Source organism: Erinaceus europaeus, chromosome 15, assembly GCF_950295315.1.
Source record: "Erinaceus europaeus chromosome 15, mEriEur2.1, whole genome shotgun sequence".
NCBI lineage: Eukaryota > Metazoa > Chordata > Mammalia > Eulipotyphla > Erinaceidae > Erinaceus > Erinaceus europaeus.
The window spans coordinates 83,763,304-83,787,208 of NC_080176.1; the positions used below are offsets into that span (position 1 = coordinate 83,763,304).

The 23,905-nt window shown below is 39.7% G+C and overlaps 1 protein-coding gene across 4 annotated transcripts in view; it reads left to right on the plus strand.

Moving 5' to 3' along the window:
• Positions 1-23,905, plus strand: part of CCDC102B (coiled-coil domain containing 102B) — a 264,105-nt gene that overhangs the window by 140,736 nt on the left and 99,464 nt on the right. Inside the window, exon 7 of one of the 4 annotated variants that reach the window (XM_060174024.1) lies at positions 11,366-11,729. The exons of the other annotated variants lie outside the window; for them this stretch is intronic. Within the exon in view, the coding sequence (XP_060030007.1) occupies positions 11,366-11,386 (21 nt within the window). The 3' untranslated portion in view covers positions 11,387-11,729. Of the gene's footprint in view, positions 1-11,365; positions 11,730-23,905 lie in introns of those variants that run through there. 4 annotated transcript variants of the gene reach the window in all.

Below are 23,905 nucleotides of genomic sequence, written 5' to 3' on the forward strand. Positions count from 1 at the left end.
GAGGGGTACAGCTTTGCACACTTCCTACCACCAGACCTCCATATAACGACCCCTCCACTGATAGCTTTCCTATTCTTTAACCCTCTGGCAGTATGGACCCAGGGTCATTGTAGGATGCAGAAGGTGGAAGGTCTGACTTCTGTAATTGCTTCCCTGCTGAACATGGGCGTTGACAGGTTGATCCATACTTCCAGTCTCTCTCTCTCTTTCGCTAGTGGGGAAGGGCTCTGGGGAAGTGAAGCTCCAAGTCACATTGGTGGGGTTGGTTGTCTGTCCAGGGAAGTCTGGTTACATCCTGCTAGCATCTGGGAACCTGGTGACTGAAAAGAGAGTTAACATACAAAGCCAAACAAATTGTTGACCAATCATGGACCTAAAAGCTGGAATAGTGCATGAAGTGGTGGTGGTGGTGGGGCCCTCCATTTTGTAGATAGCTAGTAGGCATATTTTTGTTACATTTCAAAGGTCCTGTAGCTATACTAGTATTTTTTTGTTTGTTTGCTTTTGTTTTTTTTGCCTGAGCCTGAAATCTGATATGCAGGTGAATCCTAATTATTGTCTGGGGAATGATGTCGTGGCTGGCAAAAGAACCAGAAAGCTGGATCAGGGAAAAGAGTAGCTCCCTAATATGGGAATGGGGTATAAATATTGTTGACTGTAACCCCATCGATTTGATGTGATCTGGGGCCCATAATTAGTTTAGGAGCTTGTGTGACCTCTACATCCCTCTAGATCTGAGCTCACATCTTCCTCATGTGTAGCATAGAGTATGTTGTCCATCCTCCCTGGGGAATGATGTCGTGGCTGGCAAAAGAACCAGAAAGCTGGATCAGGGAAAAGAGTAGCTCCCTAATATGGGAATGGGGTATAAATATTGTTGACTGTAACCCCATCGATTTGATGTGATCTGGGGCCCATAATTAGTTTAGGAGCTTGTGTGACCTCTACATCCCTCTAGATCTGAGCTCACATCTTCCTCATGTGTAGCATAGAGTATGTTGTCCATCCTCCCTTCAGAGGATGGAACATTCTCTACCATTGTTGATCAGGTTGAAGACAAGGTACTATTGGGGTCCACAAAGGGGTCTATTTTGTTGTTCCTGATAGAGATGACCAGTAACAATGGAGAGAGAGATTTATTTGCAGTCTAGGCCCATCAAGTCTGTTTGGGAGTCTCAGGCTTCCCCATTAGGGACCGAGCTGGTGGAATGGCCTGATAGTGACTAAAGATTCATCCTTAAAGTATGCCAGTCTCTTGCCCTTATTCAACTTTTGCAGTCCTTGTTTTTCTAAGGTTAGTTTTGGAGTGAGTTAGAGAACTGTAATAGGAAGTAGGTGAGGAGGGTATCTAAGTCTAAGTAGACACTATTTCATTATGAATTTTTTTTCTTTTTTTTTAAATTAAGAAAGGAGACATTAATAAAACCGTAGGATAGGAGGGATACAACTCCACAGAATTCCCACCCCCAGATCTCTATATCCCATCTCCTCCCCTGATAGCTTTCCCATTCTCTATCCCTCAGGGAGTATGAACCTAGGGTCATTGTGGGTTGCAGAAGGTGGAAGGTCTGGCTTCTGTAATTGCTTCCCCGCTGAACATGGGCGTTGACTGGTTGATCCATACTCCCAGTCTGCCTCTCTCTTTCCCTAGTGGGGGGGGGTCTCTGGGGAAGCAGAGCTCCAGGACGCATTGGTGGGGTCTTTAGTCAAGGGAAGTCTGGTCGGCATCTTGTTGGCATCCGGAATCTGGTGGCTGAAAAGAGAGTTAACACACAAAACCAAACAAACTGTTGAACAATCATTGGACCGAAAGGCTGGAATAGTGCAGATGAAATGTTGGGGGGTACTCACTGCAAACTCTAGTGTAGTTCTGCTTTCAGGTATATATTTTTCTCTGGTTTATGGGCACATGTGAACATATGCTCTATCTCAGGGGACCTGGTCTATATCTAGGTTTGGGGACTTTATTGGGGAGTGGACCACCTGGAATGGAATTAGAGAATACTATGAAAGGAAAGGTCTCACCTGAGTAATGAAGCTAAAGGGTTGTCATTCCACACCTGAAGTCTCTGGACACAGTCTGAAGTGAAGCATGCTGGAGGTGGCAGTCATTGAGTTGATTAGGTTGCTATTGGCAGATGCAATATTATTTGATATGAATTGAAAGAAGCATGCAGGAAAGTTCCAGGACTGGGAGAAATATAGGCTCTATAGTGGAAATGTGAGGTTCTTGCTGTCTTAGGATTCAAGAAGACAATGGATAGTTATTGTGTTATAATCACATTATTTGGTAATTGGGTTAAATTTGAAAAGTCCCTTTGTTAGGGTTTGCTGTATAATTCCCGGCATCTTGTATATAGCTGTGCCACTGGTTGCTTCTGTTCTACCTGGTCTAGACTTTTGAGAGAGTCAACATATCAAAGACTCAACCTATGTATTAAGAAGACTCAGTGTGTGTTTTAAAAAGTTCAAGACATATGATCATTTTCCCTTCTCATATTAGTTAAATAGTGGTTTATATGACTACACTTTAATAGAAGTGTACATAAACACCATTCCCACCACCAAAAGACTGTGTCCTATCCCACCTACCCACCCCTGCCCACCCCCCCCCCACCCCGGGAAGCTGAATATCCACCCTCCCCCTCACCACAGGGTTTTTACTTTGGTGCCCTACTCTGGATTTTATCAGATCCTGCTTTTAGTTTCCCTTTCTGTTCTTCTTTCTCAACTTCTGTTGATTGTGGGATCATCTCATACTCATCTTTATCTTTCTGACTTAGCTCACTTAACATAATTCTTTTAGCTCCATCCAAGATGGGTCAGATAAGATGGGTTCATTGTTCTTAATAGCTGCATAGTATTCCATTGTATATATACCACAGCTTTCTCAGCCACTCATCTGTTGTTGGGCACCTGGGTTGCTTCTAGGTTTTAGCTATTATGAATTGTGCTGCTGTGAACATTGGTGTACACATCTTTTTGGTTGGGCATTACTGGAATCCTTGGGGTATATCCCCAGGAGAGGAATTACTGGGTCAGATGGAAGGTCTATGTCTAGCCTTGTGAGAGTTCTCCAGACTGCTCTCCAGAGAGGCTGGACCAATTTAAATTCCCACCAGCAGTGCAGAAGCGTTCCTCTGTCCCCACAGCCTCTCCAGCATTTGTTGCTGCTGTCCTTTTTGATGTATGCTATTTTCACAGGAGTAAGGTGGTATCTCATTTTTGTCTTAATTTGTATATACCTAACAATCAGCGGCCTGGAGCAGTTTTTCATATGTTAGCCTTTTGGATCTCCTCTGAAGTGAATGTTTTGTTCATATCCTCTGTCCATTTTTGAATGGGGTCATTTGCTTTTTTGTTGCTAAGTTTGCTGAGCTCTTTGTATATTTTGGTGATTAGTCTCTTGTCAGATGTATGGCGTGTGAAGATCTTCTCCCATTCTGTGAGGGGTCTCTTTGTTCGTGTGATAGTTTCTTTGGCTGTGCAGAAGCTTTTCAATTTGATGTAGTCCCATTAGTTTGTTTCTGCTTTAGTCTTCCTTGCAATTGGGTTTGATTCATCAAAGATGTCCTTGAGGTTTAGCTTGGAAAGTGTTCCACCAATGTTTCCCTCTAAGTATTTGATAGTTTATGGTCTAACATCCAGGTCCTTGATCTAACTGGAATTGACTTTTGTTTCTGGTGAGATAAGGTGGTTCAGTTTCATTCTTCTGCATCTTTCAACCCAGTTTTCCCAGCACCATTTATTGAAGAGAGCCTCCTTCCTCAATTTAATACTTTGGGACCCTTTATCAAAGACTAGCTGTCCATAGGTGTGGGAGTTTAATTCTGGGCTTTCAATTCTGTTCCATTGGTCTGTGTGCCTATTTTTGTTCCAGTACCAGGCTGTTTTGATGATGATGGCCTTAAAATATAGTTTGAGATCTGGGAGTGTGATGACTCTATTTCTGTTTCTTTTCCTCAAGATGGTTTTGGCAATTCTAGGTGTTTTCTGGTTCCAGATAAATGATTGTAGTGTTTGTTCTATTCTCTTAAAGAAGCTTGGTGGGACTTTGATGGGTATCATATTAAATTTGTATATGGCTCTGGGGAGAATATACATTTTGATGATATTTATTCTTCCAATCCATGAGCATGGGATGTCTTTCCATTTCTTGGTATCAGTTTCTATTTCCTTGAATAGTGACTCATAGTTTTCATTATACAAGGCTTTCACTTCTTTGGTCAGCTTTATCCCTAGGTATTTTAGTATATGTGCTGCCGAAGCGAGCACTATCCCTACGTATTTTATTGATTTTTCTGCAACAGTGAATGGGAGTGATTTCTAGATGTCTTCTTCTTCAGATTTAGTGTTTGCATAAAGAAATGCCACTAATTTTTGTACATTGATTTTGTAGCCTGACACTTTGCTAGATTGTCTAATAACTTCTAGTAGCTTTTTGCTGGATTCTCTAGGTTTTTCTATGTATACTATCATATCATCAGCAAATAGTGAGAGCTTGACTTCTTCCCTTCCAATCTGTATTCCTTTGATTTCTTTCTCTTGCCTAATTGCTATGGCAAGAACTTCCAATACTATGTTGAAGATTTATGATGATAGTGGACAACACTGTCTAGTCCCAGTTCTGAGGAGGAATGCTTTCAACTTCTGTCTGTTAAGTATGATGTTGGATGTAGGTTTGCTGTATATGAACTCCACTATCTTGAGGAATTTCCCATCTATTCCCATTTTTTGTCGTGTTTTGAGCAGTAATGGGTGTTTGATTTTGTCAAAGGCTTTCTCTGCATCTATTGAGATAATCATGTGGTTTTTGGCTTTGCTTTTATTGATGTGGTGAATGACATTGATTGACTTATGTATGTTGAACCAGCCTTGCATTCCTGAGATAAATCCCACTTGGTCGTGATGAACAGTCTTTTTGATATACTGCTGTATCTGCTTGGCCAGGATCTTGTTTAATATTTTTGCATCTATGTTCATCAGAGATATTGGTCTGTAGTTTTCCTTTTTTGTTGTGTCCCTATATGCTTTTGGTATCAGGTTAATGTTGGCTTCATAGAAGGTGGAAGGGAGTGTTCCTGTTTCTTTGATCTTGTGGAAAAGCTTTAGAAGTATGAGTATTAACTGTTTCCTGAAGGTTTTGTAGAGTTTGTTTGTGAAGCCATCTGGTCTAGGACTTTTGTTGTTGGGGAGATTCTTAATAACTGTTTTGACTTCTTTGTCTGTGATTGGTGCATTTAGGTTTGAGAGTTCTTTTATAGAGTGATATTTGTGAACACATTAAACCATTGTTGTTGTGGAACAATACTTGGGCATCAAAATAGTAGTATTTCCATATGATTATTTTACATAATCTGTGGCAGTCACTGTTCTAGATGCTGAGAATGTGAATATTAATGAGTGATTATTAATGATGATTCTCTTCCCGGCTCAGGCTGACCTACTATAGAGGTACTATTCATGCATATTATTATTCTTTTATTTTTATTTTAAAGTTTTATTTATTTATTGTATAGAGACAGCTAGAAATAGAGTAATATATATATATATATAAGTATATATATATATATATATATATAGAGAGAGAGAGAGAGAGACAGAGAGAGACAGAGAGGCAGACAGATAGACAGAGACCTGAAACACTGCTTTACCACTTACAAGCTTTTCTCCTACAGGTGGGAGCTGTGGGCTTGAACTCAGGTCCTTATGCACGTGCACTCAACCAGGTGCACTGCCACCACCCAGCCCCCAGGTTGAATGCTGAATTTTAGTTCTCCCTAATTTAAATCCAGCTAATCAAAAGGCAAGGGTTTATGCAGGCCAGTGCACTTGATTTAGATGCTAGCAAGCAAAAACAAGGGGAATGAAAATGCAAATCAGGACCTGTACCCACTCTAAAGTGAAAAGGTTTAACATAATAACCAGAGGACAGACCAGCACATGCCCACTTACCTGGTCACAAGAAGTCTTAGTTGTAATTAAGGAGGAAAAAAGTGTTTGAAATTTATACCATTAAAACAATAGGATATCATCCCGTAAAGATGAATTTGTTGTTGTGGTTTAGTGGATAGAACAGATGCATTCTTTTTTTTTAAAAAAAATTAATTTATTTATTCCCTTTTGTTGCTCTTGTTGTTTTATTGTTATAAAACAACATATGTATTGTTTTATTGTTGTTGTTATTGAAGTGGTCGTTGTTGGATAGGACAGAGAGAAATGGAGAGAGGAGAGGAAGACAGAGAGGGGGAGAGAAAGATAGATACCTGCAGACCTGCTTCACCGCTTGTGAAGCGACTCCCCTGCAGGTGGGGAGCCGGGGGCTCGAACAGGGATTCTTATGCTGGTTCTTACACTTTCCACCACATCACCCGCTGAGCTACCGCCCGACTCTCCAGATGCATTCTTGTACTTATAAAACCTTAGTTCCATTGACAGGAGCAAAAGTGTCTTTCACCACAGACTTTATAAAGAGTTATTGGGTAAAGTGGCCAGTATTCTCCCAGGGGAAAGCTCCATGAATTATTACCACCATTCCACTGATGATATGTTTTAGAGGCTTGCTTCTTCTTCTTTTTTTTTTTTTTTTTAATCCTCTAGCAACCAAATCCCATCTTTCAGGTCACAGAACAGGTCATTTTTGGAAAGTTAATGTGACATGGTGATAATTGATGTGTCTCAGGAAAATGATGAATTAATATGAAAGTAGAAAGGCCATCAAAGTCAACTCTTAATGAATTTGCAGTGCTGACAGTGGTCTAGATTCAAAGAAAGGCTTGATGTTTGGTTTGCTTAGTAACCTTGTTTTTATATATGTTTGATTTCCATTTTGTGGTTTAGAAAGTAAACCTATGATTTTTGCTCATTGTTCTAAATCCTTCCTTTACTCATAAATAATTTACATATGTTGGGACTTCATAATAAAGGACAATAAGGGAGGGCATGAAACTTGGGCTGGTTGTGTCATATTGCAGCAAAGCAAAGCACTGTGGGGAAGGTAAGGGTAGGGATCAGGATGAAGGGATATTGGGATCCTGATATGTTTCCTAGACTTCAATCAAGGAGAGATGAGAAGCTTTGCCTGTGTTAAAGACTGTAAGCCATTAACCAACCCCCAATATTTTTTAAAAGCACATTATATGTCTACTGTATACTGATTTAAAAAGGTATTGGTGAGAGCCAGGCAGTGGTACAGCTGGTTAAACACACATATTACTGTGCACAAAGACCCTGGTTCAAGCCCCTGCTTCCCACCTGCAGAAGGAAAGCTTCACAAGTGGTGAAGCAGGACTGTAGGTGTCTCTGTCTCTCTCCCTCTCTACCTCCCCCTTCTCTCTCACTTTCTCTGGCCAATACAAAATAAATAAAAATGTTAAAAAAGTATTAGTTACAATAATTATCTGTTCATTTACTGGTGTATAATAGTAAGAACTTAGGCATAGTGGAATACATTCTGATGTTGTCAGATAGGGTTATGTCATATTTTTGTTTTACTACCTACCTTTTCTGTCTGAGACACATAAGTAATTTTCATTTTCAGTACAGCTTTTAGTAAAAAAAATAATAATGGAACTGAGGGGATTTAGATACACAACAAAAATTTAACCCCTTTGTATGAGCACTGCTTGTTTTGCAAAAACTAAATAGATTTATTTTGAAAGATGTCATGTTGGTCACAAAGCAGTTGGCATCAAATAGTATCTTTTATGGATTTACAAATCATTTATTTCATAGAACTTTGAAATAAATGCATTTGCCTACATTTTAACAAAGGGAGATGAGATGGGATGGGGTGAGCAACTCTTTTGCCCAAAGAGTTTTGAGCTGGTCGATATAAAATCTTAGTTTTAATGTACCTTTTTTATTATTTTTATTTTCCCTTTTGTTGCCTTTGTTTTACATTGTTGTTGTAGTTATTATTATTGTTGTTACTGATGTCATCATTGTTAGGACAGAGAGAAATGGAGAGAGAAGGGGAAGACAGAGAGGGGGAGAGAAAGATAGACACCTGCAGACCTGCTTCACCACTTGTGAAGCGACTCCCCTGCAGGTGGGGAGCCGGGGGCTTGAACCGGGATCTTTACGCCGGTTCTTGTGTTTTGTGCCACGTGCGCTTAACCCTCTGCACTACCACCTGACTCCCAGTTTTAATGTTATGCTCTCCACTGGATTGTAATAAGTGAATGAAATGCAAAATAAGGTGGCATTTACTTTGATGTAATGACAATCATTCCCTCTCAAATACACACATACACTTATACATACACACAAACACACCATTGATTTTATAAGTTTTAGATTTTGTATTTTTCTTCTTTGTATGATTTTTACTGGGGTAAAGAACTACACAAATAATTTTTGTGTATCTGAAGCTTGATCTGTAGGAATAAATGATTGCTGGATGTGTTTTCATATTCTCTTCCTAAAATGTTGTGTTGTTGTCATGTCTTGTTAAACTAGAATTTTATGAATATTGACCATAGTTCCTTCTTTGGCATATCCTTACAATTGTGTGTTAAATGGTTCAACTACTGATCACATATGTATTTTGTGCTTCCAGTTGCACTATTTAACTTTCATTGCATTTTTGGAATACTTATGTATTTTAATGAGAGAGATACAAAGAGAGAAAGAGAGAGACTGAGAGGTTGAGAGACTTTGAGACCAGAATACTGTTCAGCTCAGGTGCTGAACAGTATTCAGCACTGGTGGTGCTGGAAACTGAGCCTTGGACATCAGAGTACGAGGCATGAAAGTATTTTGCAGAACCATTATGCTGTCTCCCAAGTCCTGTATTTTCAAATTTTATTCCACTTTTATTCCACCTCATTCTTATTGGGAAAATATTGGTTTATGGGACAATTACAAGTACAATTTATCTCCCCATGATAGGTGTCTCCATATCACTCCTACCATCAAATCTCTTCACCATGGTGTCCTGGGTACCTGATACCTTCTCTGCTTCCCTTGCCCTACCTCACCATCCTATATCTGCCATACACACATAGCTAAGTAGTGTTTTATTTATTTATTTTTTTTATAAAGTAAACTTTATTTCTTTTTTAATATTTATTTTCCCTTTTGTTGCCCTTGTTTTTTATTGTTGTAGTTATTATTGCTGTTGTTGTTGTCATAGTTTTTTGGATAGGACAGAGAGAAATGGAGAGAGGAGGGGAAGACAGAGAGGAGGAGAGAAAGATAGACACCTGCAGACCTGCTTCACCACCTGTGAAGTGACTGACTCCCCCTGCAGGTGGAGAGCCAGGGGATCCAACCGGGATCCTTAGGCTGGTCCTTGTGCTTTGTGCTACATGCACTTAACCCACTGCACTACCGCCTGACTCCCGTGTTTTTTTATTTTTACACTTTCTTTCATCCTCTAAAATGATGCAAATATTAGTGAGAGATGAGGTTTGCAAGCTATTGGAGAGTTTTATTATCTACTAGAATCTTCTTGTCAATCAGTTAGATGATACTTATCACATAGTTAAAGCAAATAATGCATATTTTGTCATTTTGGGTCACTCATTTTGTGGAAACAGAGTGTCACACAGTTTTACAATGTATATTGTGACATTCAAATATGAAATCATGGCATTTTGTGTTTCTTGTGACTAGCACACTACTAGTGAGTCGCTCTTACTATGAAATGATAGGAAGTTTACTTAGCTGCTACCAGTTGGCTTCGATTAGCTTGGTTAAAGACTGATTAAAAATAACACTTAACTTTATTCACAATGAAAAATTTGATTATTATATGCAAATGAAAAGTTAAATTAGTAAGAAATAACAGATTAGTAATTGACAGCTTTAATACATCTGATTCTGTCACTATTTCTTCCTTTCCTTTAATATTTGTTGTTGTTGTCACAGTAAAATTTCATTCCATAAAATTAACCATTTTACTGAGTAGCATTTGCTATTATTAATGATAGGATACAGCTACCACCTCTATTTTTTTATTTTACATCTCAATAAGAAATCTCTTTTCTCTTCCCCTTAAGTCTCTGTTAGTTGTGTGATTCAATTAATATATAAGAAGAAAATGGCTCCTGAGTAGAGACAATGAAAACATGAACCTCTGATCTTGGAACCATGCTCTGTATTTGAGGGGTTGAGGCCAAGTAATACTCTGTGTTTTAGTTTCAACTGTTTAAAAAGAAGAGTTTGGAATAAATAACTGGTGTTCCTCCAGTTTCTAAACCCTATGATCCTGTTATAGTTTCCAAAATTTAGCAGCTGCCTTTAAATAAAGATACTAATTGGGTTTCATGAGGACAATGTCATATTTCTCTTGAATTTCAGTTTATTTCAGCTAAAATAGCCGTTGGCTCCTGATACAGACTAGCATCCTCTTTCCGCTCTCTGGGTTGATTTCCTTTTAATTCATACAGTTAAATTTAATACGGTTGCTGGCATAATTGAGAATCCTTGCATTTTGTATTTCTCCTTCGCTGGCCGTCACATTCTATTTCACTATCATTGTTTTCTTTTTCATTTTATGGTATTTAAATCTCCACTGTTTTGGCAGCCTTCCTAATTCGTTCTGAATTCTAGGAAAACAGAAGAGAAAGAAGCACAAATACATTAGTGACTAACAAGAGTCACTTCGCTTTTTAACCAACTGGGGTTGAATTTCCCATTACATGGCTCTTTTTTCTTCCCCCTTTTGTGAAGGTGGTTCTATTTTTGTGCAGAATGAATAGAAAGTCAGTCGAGAAAGAATAATTACAAATCTAACTCACAGTTCACATTCATCCTGGTTTCTTTTATTCTGTAATCATGTTACTCCATGTATGTTGTTTTATCCGGGCTGGCTTCACGGGCGGGTAACAGAGACGACCAGATACACGTGGCTGGGCCGGGAAGCTGTATTTCTTTATTCACGTACAACGATTCATAAACTAACCCAAACTAATCACCAAAAAGAACTCTCCTGCATCCTTCTCACATGGCTGCGCCAAGAAGTCTCGAACTCTGTCCGGGTTCTTTGGGGCGGGGCCAAGCGGGCCCGTGAAACTAGCAGGACTAAACCAATTTTCCTGGCAGGGGGAGAGCTAGACCAAACCAATGTAAAGCATACAACACACGTACCTTGGGGAGAATTTATATGGTGGAGAGGAGGAATTTAAAGATAGAGCAGATGCTCTTATGCCACAGAGCTGTGTCGATTCATGTTGTATTATGTGCTTACCTGAATCACACACACACACACACACACACACACACACACACACTGCATTGAAGGAAGATTTGGTTGTGTGGTGTCTTTCACTATCTCTCTTTCTGACTCTGCCTGTCTCCACCTTTAGTTCCATGAGTATTCAACAATTTGTTTGGCTTTGTATGTTAACTCTCTTTTCAGCCACCAGGTTCCAGATGCTAGCAGGATGCCGACGAGGCTTCCCTGGACAGACAACCCCACCAATGTGTCCTGGAGCTGTGCTTCCCCAGAGACCTGCCCCACTAGGGAAAGAAAGAGGCAGGCTGGGAGTATGGATTGACCTGCCAACACCCATGTTCAGCGGGGAAGCAATTACAGGAACCAGACCTTCCACCTTCTGCAACCCACAATGATATGGATCCACACTCCCAGAGTATTAAATGATAGGAAAGCTATCAGGGGAGGGGATGGGATGCGGAGGTCTGGTGGTGGGAATTGTGCAAAGTTGTACTTTTCTTATCCTATGGTTTTGTCAATATTTCCTTTTTATAAATAAAAAATTAGTACAAACAAACAAACCTATAAATGACTGTCAGTCATTTCTAGTTTGATGTTATTGAGAGAAAGAGAGAGGGATGAAGAGAAATAGAAGGAGAGAGAGAAAGCAGGAGGAGGATACCTTTAGTGAGAGGAATTGAACTAGGTTAAATTTCTTTTGTTAATCATTCCAAAAAAGTTATAGTTCAAGGATGTTCTATAGACATCATTATTACTTTTAAATCAGTGTTAATGGTGAGGTATATTTGCTGATCTACTCCATGAATGCCTTAAAATCTACTCTCTTTGCACCTGGGATGCATTGGTGGCTGTTCCACTGGTACATCCTTGACAGAGTAGGGACAGCGCAGTGACCTGTGAGAGGTACTCCTTCCAAGGTGAGGCAGGTGTGGAGAACAGGAGCATATGGAGAAATAATTAGCTGGCAGACCCTGTATTGCAAGAATAATTTAACCGTAAGCCAGTTAAAATTAATTATCCTACCTGAAGCCAGATAAAATTAATTCAGTTTCTCCCAAAGAAACTGTTTATTTGGCATGATTTAGCCGGGTGTATATTTTTACTCATTAATGAGTAACTTCTAATTAGAACTATGTCCTCTGGCTGCATGCACTATGTATGGAGGGAAAGAAATGACATTTGGATTTGTAAATTTTTCAAATGAATCTTCTCTCTAGAGATTCATTTGTGTTTAATGTTTTCTAGTTTTCATATTTGAAGGAGTCACTGCTTATTTATCTTACTCAACCCCTAGGAGGGCTATCTCTTTCACTCCTCTCATTACACTTTTGCAATCCACTTTTTTGCTTATAAGCATATATCCCATTATAAAAAAAATTACTGATTTCAACAAGTTTCCAGCTGAAATAATCGCAAACGAGGTATACATTTTTTTTTCCAAATGAGGTGAGAGAATTTTAGGACTTTTTTTTTCTTTCTGTGACATAGGTAATTTGTTTTCAATCGCTGTGGTCTATCTCATTTATTATTTCACAGGTATTTGTAGTACATAAATTACAGAGAGTAAAAGAAGGTTGTTAAGGTATGAGTCTATAAAAAGGTGCAATTATCTGTCATGGATGTCAGGGATTTTATTTAAAAGTAGGTAGCATCTGCTCTTTCATTTGCCAATTGACTTAGGAAAGAAAACTACTTCATACGGGATCATTAAGTGAATCTTAGAAAGTGGATATGTAACAGAAAGTATATAAAACAAGGAGTCAGAGGTGTTAGAAAGTGGGAAAAGCTTGTTGGTTGTCCAATAACAGCTCCTAACAGAGCACCAAAGTAGGAAAAGCATGTTGGTTGTCCAATAATAGCTCCTAACAGAACACCAAAGAATGACTTTCCTCTAGAAAGTTCTCAGGGAGATTCAGAGGTCAACAGGCCCAGGTTCTAGCCACTGCCTCCCTGCCACTTTACCTTAGCTCGGGAAAGTCATTTTTACTGGCTCTCTATCTCCTCATAGTCCCTTTTCTCAACACCTCCAAATCCAGGCCTTGAGTGCCTCATTATTCCAGCATCTTAATCTTCTGTGGAACTCTGTTAACAGGAGATTCGGGAAGATGTTGATGTTTAACGAGGGAGAAGAGAGTCAATCAGCTCTATGCTTCAAAGTCACATGGTATGGATAAGGGACATCCAGGTGGCATGGCACATGATATAACAGCTGTTGTTGGGGGAAAATCAATCACAAAGATTACATAAATCAACAGTGATTAACTCTCTAATGATGACTGTGCTAAATGCTCCCAGTAAATATCTTTATACCATTCACTATTTTCTCCTGAATAATTAGGATTCAGGTTAAGAGCAAAAAGGAGCAGTTGCCTGAAAAATGGGCATGTAGGAGAAATCCAGTAACATTAAATGAAAAAAAGGAGAAGCCTTTCAATCAATGGTGTTGAGAAAACTGCCTGGCCACATGCAAATAGATCATGAATGAAATTGGGCGGTGAATCTCTCACCACTCACAAAAGTCAACTACAAATGGATACAACTTGTATTTGAGGACCGAAACCATAAACTATTGATATATGAAAGAAAATAAAAGTGAAATGCTTCTTGATGATAGCTGTAGGAATTCAACTCCAAAGGCAAGGGAAACAAGTGGAATTTTATAAAACTGAAAGTTCTTGTGTGAGCAAAGAGAAATTATGAGGGGGCACAGGTGCAAGGACCCATGCAAGGACCAAGGCTGAGCCTTTTTGGCTTTCCACTTCCAACAGGGAAGCTTCACAATCAGCGAGCCAGGTCTGCAAGAATCAATCTCTCTCTCTCTCTCTCTCTCTCAATTTCTGTCTGTTCTACCCAATAAAATGGAAAAAATGAAAATGGCCAAATGGCCACCAGGAGTGGCAGATTTGTAATGCAGGCACCAAGCTGCAAAAAAAACCCTGGAGGCAAAACAAACAAACAAATAAACTATAAATAAGATGAAAAGCCATCCTACTGAGTGAATGAGAGAAAATATCCACACAATAAATATATCAAAGGGTTAATATCCAACATACATTGAGAAATCACCAAAAAATCAACAAAAACAAACAAAAAAATTACACAACTCCATCAAGAAATGGGAAGAACAGCTGAACAGACCTTCATGGAGGAACAGATACAGATGGAAAAGCACCTGCAAGATACTCATTGTTGCTTATAATCAGAAGAGTACAATTCAGATTGACAGTAAGTTATTGCCTGTACCAGCTGCAGGAGTGGCCATCAGACAGGACATTCCAGTGGAGTGCACACACCACCACATATAAGGAGTGGGGTGGGCTTCGAGCCTGGGTCACTTGCATGGGAACATGTCCAGGGAGAAGTATCACAATCAGTGCAGTGGTATTGCAGGATCTCTCTTCTCTCTGTTCCTTTCCAAGTCTTTATCTCTGTCTCTTACACTCTCTTTAGAAGGAAAACGAAAGAGGAAGGAAGGAAGGAAGGAAGGAAGGAAGGAAGGAAGGAAGGAAGGAAGGAAGGAAATACTGACTGCTAGAAGCAGTGGAATCATGTAGGCACTGAGCCCCAAATGATATCATTGGTGGCAAAACAAAACAATGAAACAAAACAAAAAGTGCTAAGAGAATAAAAGAAACATGGAATAAAAGGAATCCTTGTTCATTGTTGGTGGGAATGTAAACTTCCAGCCTCTCAGGATCCTAGTGTAGTATGGTAATTTCTCCAAAGGTTAAAAATCAACCTACTGTGTTGTCTAGCAATTCCACTCCTAAGTATCTTCCTGAAGAGAACAAAAACACTTGTCTGAACAGGTGTAATATGCATGCCTATATTCACTGCAGCATGCTTTGCGAAAACCAAGAGTTGGGGCAAACCCAGGTGCATAATGGCAGATGAGGAAGTGAAGAAGACATGGCTCATATACACGATGGCATGTTACTCAGCCACACAAAAAGATGACTTTTTTTCCCATTTGTGACAAAATAGATGAAGCTGTTGGAGGACATGTTAATAAACAAAAAATAAGTCCTAAAAATGAATCCCCTTTCCCCCAACTATGTAAATTGACTCACAAACTAGTGGATCTGAACCTAGAGAATTACCTGACCTGACAAACAGTTCTGCCTCCACGGAACACCTGGCCCCAGAGATAAGACAAAAATACACACATGGGTTGGAGTGGCAACCCCCTTCCTCTAACTGATAATTCTTTTGCTTCTGTTCTTTCTGCTTTTGTCTTCTGATCCCGCACTGAGTATCTCCCACATTGAGGTAAATACAAGCTCCTGTGCAGACTTGTTCAGGGTCCAGAATTTGAGCAGGAGCTTTCTGGTACCATGTGGGCATAATAAGTGTGTATTCTCCCCTCTAATCTTTGAGATGCTGAGATTACAGGCAGGCCTGTAATTTCTGTAACAATGCTAAGTGAAATAACTCAGAAGAAGGAAGAAAACCATATGATTTCATGCAGATAGGACCAAACTAAAGACACTACTCACTCTGACTGCAAAACTATGATCATGAGTGTTTTAGGAGGGAGTCCAGTGGACTGTGTTGGAGGTGATACTGGCCTGGCACCTGGTGGAGGAGGAGATAGTATATTGGGAACCTGGGTACTGGCTCTTGTTGGTGTCCAGAAAGTACTCAGTGACAGAGACAACTTGCTACTACAAGGAAAAAGCAAAAGAACAAACTCAAAGAGGACTACTAACAGGTTCTAGAGTGAACCGTGTCCTTATAGCATTAGGGACTCCTATGAGTACGGTCTTGAAATAGTGGCTTGACTATTAACTCATCAGAGCCTGGGGGAAGCTGGGGTCCCCCTAGAATAGGTGGAGTTTTCCTGGAATCCAGGGTCCTCTATCTGAAAGGACCACATTTGGTCATAGTAGCAGGCACATGATGGGTCACCTACTCAAATGGAACAGAGATCCATCATGAGAGTTAGATTGTTTTCTGCAACATCTTGGTCCCAGTTGATTTCTTCCAGTTCTTCTTTACCACTTGAACCTTAAGGCAGTCTTGTGTTCCAGGAACCCTTCTGCTTTGTTATTGATAGACAGTGAATAAATATTCCCTCTGGCTAGTCTAGCTAGAGATACTTATGCTTCTGTGGTGGTAGGTTTTCGAAAAGGAGCAAAGTATCACTCTTCCATGTACTGTCTTATAAATCACTGTTACCACAATTCAAACAAAAAGCCATCCCACATAGAATGAATGTGGGTAGACAGTCTCCTTGTGAAGGAATAACCCAAGGTCTGAAAGGATCCTAGTGTAGTTGAAAAGAAGAGCGAGTGTTTACTACTTTGAAAATAAACCTGAACAGGAAAGAGAAGCCACAGTCAAAGGAACACCACCACAAGTGTGTGGAATAATTCTCTTCATTCCAAAGCAGTAGGGGGTAAGGGAATTATTGGTCAGACTAGGAGTAAGAAATGATATATTTTTCTTCTGGAATTAGAGCTACAGATTGAATGGTATTTCAACTTCTAATGGGGGGGGGGTTAATACTAGTTGGTTCATTTTTGTTCTGTGGCCTGCAAACTACTACTACTACTCCTTCTTTCTCCTCCTCCACTTCTCCTCCTTCCTCCTCCTCCTTTTTTTTTTTTTTTTGCCTCCAGGGTTATCACTGGGGTTTGACGCCAGTACTATGAATCTACTACTACTGGTGGCCATTTTTTCTTTTTCTTTTTGGATAGGACAGAGAGAAATTGAGAGAGGAGGAGAAGACACACACACACACAGAGAAAGATAGATACCTGAAAGCCTGCTTTACTGCTTATGAAGAGACCCGCAGGTGGGAGCTGGGGGTTTGAACCAGGATCCTTGTGTGGGTCCTTGTGCCTCTACAATGGGCACTTAACCCCAGAAGCCAATGCCCACCCCACCTGAAACTCTTTTAAGACTTATTTTAATTTATACCTATGAGCATCTCACAGGAAACAGATGGATGGATGATGGATGGATGGATGGATGGATGGATGGATGGATGGATGAATGGAAAGGTGGATGGATGGATGGAGATGGATGGATGGGTGGATAGATAGGTGGATGGATGGATGGGTGTATGGATGGATAGATGGATCGATAGTGAAACCAGACATCACTTCAGCATATTCATGAAACTGGGGCTCAAATGGGAGCCTCAGATGTGGGCAGGTCCTTCCATTTTTTTCCTTTTATCGCTGAATTGAGGCCTCATACAGGTGTAAATCTGTTGCTCTTGGCTGACTGTTCCTTCTTTTAAAGTTTTCAGATACAGAGTTAGAGGGATGGAGGGAGGGAGGGAGAGAGAGAGAGAAGGAGAAGAAGTAGTAGTAGTGGTAGTGGTAGTGGTTGGTGGTAGTAGTAGTAGAAGAAGAGGAAGAGGAAAAGGAGGAGGAAGAAGAAGAAGAAGAAGAGGAAGAGGAAGAGGAGGAAGAGGAAGAGGAAGAGGAAGAAGGAGAATAAGGGACACCATGGTGCCATTCCACAACTCTCGGTGCTCCCATGCAGTACTGGTTATTTCTGGAATCTGATTCCTCCCGCCTGATAAGGTGTGTACTCTATCAGGTTCAGCTGGCTCCTGGGAATCAGTTTTGCTGGGGCTGGAGTAGGTGTTTGTTATCTGTTAGAGCAGAGGAACTGGACGTCCTGAGAGGTGGAGGTTCACAGCCAGTGAGGAGCCTGTCTCCATAGGCACGCTTGCCCTGAACTGTGAAACAGTGTTCCTGGAGTCCCGCTGCCTCCCTGCAAACCAAGGGGTCAGTGGCATGTTCACAGCAGACTTGCAGGGAATGTGCTGTGTTCCGGCCACCGTACAAAGAGCCTACCATGGTGGCCAGCACCCCAGGACAGGCTTTGCCTGCACTGACAGTGGGATTTTCATCATAATGAGTACAGAGGTCCAAGGTGGTCATTTTATTTTTATTATTATTATTTTTGCCTCCAGGGTTTTCGCTGGGGCTTGATGCCTGCACTAGAACCCACTGCTCCTGATGGCCTTTTTTTTTTGTATGATAGGACAGAAAAATTGAGAGAGGAGGGGGAGATAAGAGAGAGAGATAGAGAGATATAGAGAGACTTGCAGACCTGCTTCATTGCCTTTGAAGAGACGCCCCCCCCCCCCCGCCCCTTGCAGGTGGGGAATGAGAAGCTCGAACTGAGATCCTTGTGCAAGTCCTTACTCTTCATACTTCATACTTTGTGCACTTAACCCGGTGTGCCATCACCCAGCCCCCAGAGAGTTGCTTTTAATTCTCTGTCTGTGACAAAGGGTCCTCAACCATCACAAGACTTGTCACCATGTGCTCCTGTGTTTCCTTGCATTTTGCTGTGGGTGTGGGTGTCCTCATTACCCAGCAAGGAACTCCCAGCAGCAGGATGAACAGTTTCCTTGTTTGTGATACACACTCTTCCTCTATGTTTCCTCTCCTCTCCTTCTCTCCAGTTACAGCTGTTTTGGCTTCCCCTTTTCCGTAGCATTTTCTTCACCTGGATTTAATTGGAGATAGTAACAGAAGTGTGGCATTATTTTATAGTCCAAATATTTAATGCTCAAATCTGGGTGATAGTCATGACAAAGCAGGAAGACTATCCAGGTTCGCTATCTTACGTTCCTATTATAGCTTTATTTAGTTCATCTGTTTGGTTACTCTCAGCCACAGGTGAAGGAAATCCTACAGTGCCTGGCTTTCTGTGACTTATTCCTAGAAGGATAAAGCCATGTTGTTGATCCACCCATGATGTTGTAAATCACATGGTTTCACGTTCCTTATAGCTGAGTAGAATTCCAATGTTTAGTTGGGTCTTTATCCAATCCCTACTTTTTCAAGTACTTAGGCACTTAGGTTATTCCCAGCTCTTGGCAAGTACAAATAATGCTGCAATGTAAATAGGATGGACTGCTTTTATTAATTTAATTTAGAATCTTTGCATTCTTTGGGTACTCAGAAATGAGATACTTGGGTTGAATGGAATTTCATTAGTTTTTTTTTTTTTTTTACTAGTGATTTAATAATGATCAACAAGATTGAAAAAATAGGCACACAGACAAATGGAACAGAATTGAAACCCCAGACCTAAACCCCCACACCTATGGACATCTAATCTTTGATAAGGGGGCCCAAAGCATTAAATGGAAGAAGGAGGCTCTCTTCAATAAATGATGCTGAGAAAACTGGGTTGTAACATGCAGAAGAATGTATTCCTTTGCTTTCTTTCTCTTGCCTGATTGCTATGGCAAGAACTTCCAATACTATGTTGAAGAGTAATGGTGATAGCCCTGTCTAGTCCCTGATCTGAGGGGAAACGCTTTCAGCTTCTGTCCATTGAGTAGGGTGTTCGCTGTAGGTTTGCTATATATGGACTTCACTATCTTGAGGAATTTCCTGTCTATTTCCATTTTTGGTAGTGTTTTGAGCAGTAATGGGTGTTTGATTTTGTCAAAGGCTTTCTCTGCATCTATTGAGATAATCATGTGGTTTTTGGCTTTGCTTTTATTGATGCGGTGAATGACATTGATTGACTTATGGATGCTGAACCAGCCTTGCATTCCTGGGATGAATCCCACTTGGTCATAATGAAGAATCTTTTTGATATGCTGCTGTATCCGGTTGGCCAAGATCTTTTTAAATATTTTGGCATCTATGTCTATCAGAGATATCGGTCTGTGCCTATTTTTGTTCTAGTACCAGGATGTTTTGATGATGATGGCCTTAAAATATAGTTTGAGATCTGGGAGTGTGATGACTCCATTTCTGTTTCTTTTCCTCAAGATGGTTTTGGCAATTCTAGGTGTTTTCTGGTTCCAGATAAATGATTGTAGTTTTTGTTCTATTCTCTTAAAGAACTTTGATGGGTATCGCATTAAATTTGTATATGGCTCTGGGGAGAATATTCATTTTGATGATATTTATTCTTCCATTCCATGAGCATGGGATGTCTTTCCATTTCTTGGTATCAGTTTCTATTTCCTTGAGTAGTGACTCATAGTTCCCAGTATACAAGTCTTTCACTTCTTTGGTCAGCTTTACTCCTAGGTATTTTATTTACTTTTCTGCAACAGTGAATGGGAGTGATTTCTAGATGTCTTCTTCTTCAGATTTAGTGTTTGCATAAAGAAATGCCACTGATTTTGTAGCCTGACACCTTGCTATACTGCCTAATAACTTCCAGTAGTTTTCTACTGGATTCTTTAGGTTTTTCTATGTATACTTTCATATCATCAGCAAATAGTGAGAGCTTGACTTCTTCCCTTCCAATGTGTATTCCTTTGATTTCTTTCTCTTGCCTGATTGCTATGGCAAGAACTTCCAATACTATGTTGAAGAGTAATGGTGATAGTGGACAGCCCTGTCTAGTCCCCACTCTGAGGGGAGACGCTTTCAGCTTCTGTCCATTGAGTAGGGTGTTCGCTGTAGGTTTGCTATATATGGACTCCACTATCTTGAGGAATTTCCTGTCTATTCCCATTTTGGTAGTGTTTTGAGCAGTAATGGGTGTTTGATTTTGTCAAAGGCTTTCTCTGCATCTATTGAGATAATCATGTGGTTTTTGGCTTTGCTTTTATTGATGCGGTGAATGACATTGATTGACTTACGGATGCTGAACCAGCCTTGCATTCCTGGGATGAATCCCACTTGGTCATGATGAAGAATCTTTTTGATATGCTGCTGTATCCGGTTGGCCAAGATCTTTTTTTTTAATATTTTGGCATCTATGTTCATCAGAGATATCGGTCTGTAGTTTTCCTTTTTTGTTGTGTCTCTATCTGCTTTTGGTATCAGGCTGATGTTGGCTTCATAGAAGGTGGAAGGGAGTGTTCCTGTTTCTTTGATCTTATGGAAAAGCTTTAGGAGTATGAGTGTTAACTGTTTCCTAAAGGTTTTGTAGAATTCGTTTGTGAAGCCATCTGGTCTAGGACTTTTGTTGTTGGGGAGATTCTTAATAACAGTTTCGATTTCTTTGTCTGTGATTGGTGCATTTAGGTTTTGTATTTCTTCTTGGTTCAGTTTTGGAAGGGCATATACTTCTAGGAATTCTTCCATTTCTTCCAGATTTTCTAGCTTGGTGGCATATAGTTCTTCATAGAAGTTTTGCATGATTTTCTGGATTTCTGTGGTGTAAGTTGTGATATTTCCTCTATCATTTACAATTCTATGAATTTGAGTCTTCTCCCTTTTTTGTTTAGTGAGTCTGGCTAGGGGTTTGTCAATCTCGTTTAATTTTTCAAAGAATCAACATTTGGCTTCATTGATATTTTGTATGTTTCTCTTATTTTTGATGTTGTTTAATTCTGCTCTAATTTTAGTGATTTCTGTCCTTCTGGTTGCTTTAGGGTTCCTTTGTTCCTCTTCTTTTAAGTCCTTAAGGTGTGCAGTAAGGTTGTTTATTTGGGTTTTTTCTTGTTGTTTATTATGTGATTGTATGTCTATGAGTTTCCCTCTTGGTACTGCTGTAGCTTTGTCCCAAATATTTTGTTAGATTGTTTCTTGATTTTCATTTGTTTCCAGAAACATTTGAATTTCCTGCTTGAGTGAATCTCTGACCCAGTGATTCTTAAGCAGTATGTGGTTTAGTTTCCAAATTCGGTGACTTTTAATAGTTTCCTGTTTGTTGTTAAATGTTAGCTTTACTACATTGTGATCTGAGAAGATACTTGGGATGATTTCAGTGCTCTTGAATTTGTTGATGCCGTCTTTGTGTCCTAACGTGGTCTATCCATGAGTATGTGTTTTTTGGATTTGCAAAGAATGTGTATTCCAATTTTGGGGGGTGAAGAGCTCTGAAAATGTCCAAGAGGTCTAGTCTGTCCATTTAATTCTCTTGTTTCTTTGTTGATTCTCTGCTTTGTTGATATGACTAAGTGTGAGAGTGGGATGTTAAAGTCTCCCACTATTATTGTATTACTATTGATGTATTTTTGAAGTTCTTTGAGTAGGTGCTTGATGTATTTAGATGGTCCCTCATTGGGTACATAGATGTTAATAACTGTTATATCTTCTTGGCTGATTGATCCTTTAATCATTATGTAATGACCTTGCCTATCTTTTATTACTTTATTTAATTTAAAATCTATTGTGTCAGAGATAAGAATGGCTGTTCCTGCCCTTTTTTGTGATCCATTAGCCTGTAGGATAGTTTTCCATCCTTTCACTTTAAGTCTGTGTTTATCTTGTTGGGTCAAGTGGGATTCTTGCAAGCAGCATATGGTTGGGTTATGTTTTCTGATCCATCCTCCCACTCTGTGCCTTATGATAGGTGAGTTTAAGCCATTGACATTTATTGATAATATGGATTTAATGTGTTGTAGTGCCAGTGTTCAACAAGTTTTTATTTGTTCTAATATGTTGCATGTATTATGGTGATTCTCTTTGTTTATAAGAGGTCTTTTAGAACCTCTTTCAGGGCCGGTTTGGTGATGGTTGCTTCCTTTAACTGTTGTTTGTCTGAGAATGTTTTGATGACTCCATCTAGTTTGAATGACTGTCTAGCAGGATGTATTATCCTTGGTTGAAACCCTTTTTCATTCAGGCCTCAATAGATATCTTGCCATTCTCTTCTGGCCTTTAGAGTTTGGGTGGAAAAGTCTGCTGATAGTCTTATGGGTTTTTCCCTGTATGTGACTTTTTGTTTTTTCTCTTGCAGCCTTTAGGATCCTTTCTTTATCCTTACTTCTTTTCATTGTGACTATGATGTGTCTTGGTGTTTTCAGGTCTGGGTTGATTCTGTTTGGAACTCTCTGAGCCTCTTGGATCTTAATGTCTTTTCTGTTGTTCAGGTCTGGGAAGTTTTCTTCTATAATTTCCTCTAAAATGTTTGCTTCCCTTTCCCCTCTTTCTTCCTCTGGCAGGCCAATTATATGAATGTTACTTCTTTTGAGATCATCCCATATGTCTCTGCTATTGTTTTCAGTGTCTCTCAATCTCTTTTTGAGCTCTTTCACCTCTTTCTTAGTTTTCTCTAGTTCATCCTTTGTCTGGCTAATTCTATTTTCTGCTTCTGCTAGTCTGCTTTCCCTTCCCTCAGCTGCTTTCTTCATTTCAGCTATTTCAGTTTTCAATTCTCTGATTGTCTCAAGGTAGTTAATATTTTCCTTGAGGGTCTCATCTGTTGTTTCCCTAATACTGCTATTCCTTTCCTCCAATGTTGTTTTAATTATTGTGATTAATAAATTTATTATTGCTTACATGCTTTTCTTATCTATGGTTACTTCTGGCTGATTTGTAGTTTCTTCTGGGCCCTTGTCTTTATTCCTTTAGTAGCAGTTTTACTTGCTCTTGATCTACCCATTTTTTAATGTGTTTTTTATTTTTATGTTCTGTTGTTCCTCAGTTATTGTGTTTTGTGTACAAGCCACACTATACTAAATGGCTTTATGAAAATGCAATCATCACCCTCAGAAATTACAATACTAACTAAAGCAATGACTGAAGCAGTTTAACCAGTACCAGTTAGTCCCACAATGTCTTCAGTTCATGAAAAAATAGCAACCCAATCCAAATGAAAATGAAAGAGAAAGGGAAGAAGGGGATTGTAGGAATAGACAAGTATGCAAATCTAGTGTCCACTGTAAATTCTAGGGGTAGCAAGAGGAGAAGGGGAAGTAGAGTGGAGACAAACACAAATAGAGTCCACTCTGAGTCAGATTTCTTCCCTGAATGAGTATCAGAGAATTCAGAAGGCAGAGGAAGGAGGAAGGGAGAAAGGAAGACAGGGGAAAAAAAGAGAGAAAAGAAAAAA